This window comes from Papio anubis, chromosome 3 (genome assembly GCF_008728515.1).
Source record: "Papio anubis isolate 15944 chromosome 3, Panubis1.0, whole genome shotgun sequence".
NCBI lineage: Eukaryota > Metazoa > Chordata > Mammalia > Primates > Cercopithecidae > Papio > Papio anubis.
The window spans coordinates 92,034,875-92,039,098 of record NC_044978.1 but is presented as its reverse complement, the minus strand read 5'-3'; the positions used below and the strand labels follow the sequence as shown (position 1 = coordinate 92,039,098).

At 39.0% G+C, this 4,224-nt stretch overlaps 1 protein-coding gene across 1 annotated transcript; it reads left to right on the top strand.

Moving 5' to 3' along the window:
- Window positions 1-3,147: 3,147 nt before the first annotated feature.
- On the top strand, window positions 3,148-3,630 carry LOC101023500 (40S ribosomal protein SA-like). The gene has a single exon (XM_009206775.2). It carries the CDS (start codon window positions 3,201-3,203, stop codon window positions 3,558-3,560), a length of 360 nt encoding a protein of 119 aa, XP_009205039.1. The 5' UTR covers window positions 3,148-3,200; the 3' UTR covers window positions 3,561-3,630.
- Window positions 3,631-4,224: the final 594 nt, after the last annotated feature.

Genomic DNA, 4,224 nt, shown 5'->3' with positions numbered 1-4,224 from the left:
GCAGGCCATTTGGACCCATTATCCAATTTGTATTGTGTCCAGACTGAATTGCAAAAAAAAAAAGACAAGGAGCTTAGGGTGGATAATTTGCCTGAAGCCTAAGGTTTGCAGGTTTTTTATGAGGCAGTCTAGAGGCCTGTTTTTTGGAATGAAGGATTAGGAGTTTCCCGTAACAGAGGGTAGGCTCGGAATAATAGGGAAAAGGAGACCCTGGTGGATGGCCGGAGGGAGATGATAAAAGGTGCAATCATCACCGCTGCCTTTTTTGTTCCCGGAACAGGATCAAATGGCTTAGGGAATAAGAACAAATGGATCAGCGAGTGCCTGGCACACGCCGGAGCCTTCTTGGACCAACGTTAGGTTTTCAGACTGCAGAAACCAAGAGAGGCCATGCAGAATTTTCCCTGTTAACCAGGCTCCTGGGGAAACTTACCAGTAGGCAAGGTCAGTGACCAACATGCATGCACGGAATGGCGACTGGAGGCTGAGGAGCTTACTTTATCCAGCTCCTGTGGCCTGCTCTCTGGGGTGGAGGGGTGGGTCCATGAGGGACACAAACCTGAGTCTCTCGCAGGTTTTGGCGCCAGATGTAAGGCTCTTGTATTAGTTTGAACCCCAAGGATGCGCCAACAGGCAACACAAGGTAGTGTGGAGCCACATGCTGTTTCAATGAGCGCCTGGGTGCAGGCAGGCTGAGGCCTAAAATGGAGTCAGCCCCAAGTGAGGACCGGGCAAAGGTTTTATAGTCTCCTGTAAACAGGAAGTGTCCTGGTCTGCCATAACTGCTACATTGTACATAGATGGCCTCTTTCTCTATCTTCAGGGGTACCTGTCTTCTGGCCAGGGTAGGTGTCTTGGGCTGCCTCTCTTCCTGCTTCTTCTATCTTGCTGACGCACGCTGCTGATGCAAGTGGCCTTACTCCTTGGAACTGGGCCTGAGAAGGGAGGAGTTATTCATCTCCGTAAGCTTTCAGGTCCTGGGGAGAATTTTACATTTGCTAAATTATTTTAAATTTAATTTGTCTAAAGTTTTTTTCTTTTAACATAATGTAGCATTTAATATTTGGTTCAGAGAGAACATGCTATAGAGCTCCAAAAATATTGTGAGTTTTATGGTGCTCCATTGGAAGGTATTCAAAACTCAGTGTGCTTCCCTATCCCCTGCAAGAAAAAAAAAAAAAAAAAAAAAAAATCAGAGATAGTCAAACAGTTTCACACATCCTAGCTTTTTATTTTTCAATTTTTGAGACAAAATCTCACTCTGTTGCCCAGGCTTGAGTGCGGTGGTGCAATCATAATTTACTGCAGCTTCTAACTCCTAAACTCAAGTAATCATCCCACCTCATTTTCCTAGTTAGCTAGGATTGCAGGAATGAGCCATAGCATCTGGTCACCAACTCTTTACATGACTGCTTCTCCAAAATTTTGTTTGGATATTGACACTGATGATGCTACAGGTGCACAAAAAGGTTATAAAAGGCTCTCATAATGAGACTTACATGGGATGCAGAGCTGGCTTCCCAAAGAGGTGTGAAAAGGACTTGAGAGATCCAGTTAAAAAGTGATTTGGAGTTTTAATGTATTTAAAAGGCAGAGCTGGAATGAGGGTTCCTACAAGGGCCTGAAATTGCATGATTTGAACTTCTTGCCAGTGCAAAAGGAGAGAGAACCTGGACTTTCTCATCCACTTACCCAGATGTAAGGCACAAGGAGAAGAGGAAATGTGCTTGAAAACTGTGAGCAGTCAAACACCTCAAAGTGGAGTCAGCCACTTCATTACAGCTCTGAGGTACAATAACCAAATTATTTTCCACGGTACCTGAGCTCTCTACTTAAAGGTGAGAGACATGAGCAGTCCACATGATCCTATGATGTGGAAGTAGAAGTGGTGGCAATCAACTTTGAGAAAGTGCCTGACAGGTCTAAAGGAAGACTTTGGTAGGCATCCTGGAGGCACTGTTTAAGCAAATAGGACTGAAGGGGATAATGTCTTTGATATTTCCAAAGGCATACATTTTGAATGGATATAGAACATTACTGATAATCCCTGAATATGTTTTAGAAGTTGGAGAGTGAGATGATTGAAGAGATCTAAAGCCAAGGTTTTACTTTATTTATTCTTTATAGTAGGTATGTAGATAAAGAAAGAGTTCAGTAATTTGGTTTGAGTAACTTGCTTTAGGAAAATAAATGGTTAAAACTTATTAGTACTTTCTATCTGGAAGAAGACTTGTCCTAGGTTTTAGCTGACAAAAGGATTTTCTTCCAAATTTCCCCCAAACTTGTCAACAGAAATTGTTTTTGAACTATAGGCATGACAAAATGAGATAAATATGGAAAAGCTTAATAGAAAAGCAAAACTATTCCTGATAATGTTAAAATAGAAATTTAACTTATGCATTTTAAAACTTTCCTTCAAGTTCACATTTTTTTTCAACAATAGCTTCTTAAAATTATCTTAACTTTAATTGGTTTGAATATCAGTACTCATTTTATAACCTCACAGAGGCAGTAACTAAGCTTTGGAGTTTTCACAGGTAACATGTAAAAATGATGACTATATTGGATACCAATCAATTGCTATAGAGGACACCAATCAATAGTTTCCAACATCTTTTGGAGATCCAAGTAAAGTCAAATTCATAGCATATTTTGTAAACAAACAAACAAACAAACAAAAAACAGATCATTTCATCCTACGGGGCACCAATATTGATTGATTCAATGATACTGACTTTCAGGAGTGTTGCTGGGAATTTGGATTCACAGGGACTTTCTTTCTCTTGCTGTTGATGGAATGTTAAACAGAAATCAGAACTGCCATCGCTGCATACATTAAGCTACCATAAGAGAAGCCAGCCTGAAATAAAAAGCCCCTATGTCAAGGAGGAACAAGTCAGAGAATCCGTGAAATTAATGATAGCACACTAATCACACCATGTTTTTGGTGGCTTGCAACTGGTAGTTGTTGCCCCTTGTACAATGATAGAGAAAGAGTTGGTTATCTCACATGCCGAGGGTGGCTAAAGCATTAGAAGACCAAGCTGAAAAAAAAAAAAAAAAAAAGAAATGCTAAAGTGGTTCACTTTGTTGCAGCCTTCAGTGTAAACACAATACTTGCTTTCAAACTGGTTGTTTAAAAGCACATTGCCATCCCATGCAACAACAAGGTAGCTCACTCAGTGGGTTTGATGTAGTGGATGCTGGCTCGGGAAGTTCTGCGCATGCGTGGCACCATTTCCCATGAACACCCGTGGGAGGTCATGCCTGATCTCTACTTCTACAGAGATCCTGAAGAGATTGAAAAAGAAGAGCAGGCTACTGCTGAAAAGGCAGTGACCAAGGAGGAATTTCAGGGTGAATGGACTGCTCCAGCTCCTGAGTTCACTGCTACTCAGCCTGAGGTTGCAGACTGGTCTGAAGGTGTGCAGGTGTCCTCTGTGCCTATTCAGCAGTTCCCTACTGAAGACTGGAGTGCTCAGCCTGCCACGGAAGACTGGTCTATAGCTGCCACTGCTCAGGCCACTGAATGGCTAGGAGCAACCACTGAATGGTCTTAAGCTGTTCTTACACGGGCTCTTAAGCAACATGGAAAAATAGTTGATAGAAAATAAACATCAGTTTCTAAAATAAATAAATAAATAAATAAATAATAAAAGCACAGACAAAAGGAAAATTAAGCCTTCCTAAAACATCTTTTTGGGACTGTCAATTAATCATACTCAAAACTGTGGATATAATAAAGCAGAGACTTGTAAGGTTAGAAAAATTGAGTTTTTAATCATTACAGATGCAAAGTATAAAGTGGGAGAAAAAGAATATATATATATATATACACAAATAACATTTTGCTGGTTTTATTTCAATAATAATGAAGATTTTTTAAAAAGTGGTTTAAGTTTATTATTTTCATTTAGGATATATTCATTTTATTTTTAAATTTTGAAATTTTATTCAATGTATATGAAATTTAATAAAATATTAAATAAATACAATGTTGATGCCTAATTGTGTATAGAATCTGAACTAAACCATGTAAGCAAAATATATTAGTACAGAAAATTTGGAAAGACATATTCCAGTATGTATGTGTGACTGTGCCTATTTATATTTATGTGATATGTATATGTTTTAAATGTTTTATTGATTTTTGAAACTATATTTATGAATATATCTTTCTCTCATAATCATAAAATACATACAGTATCCAGTCTGTACTTAGGA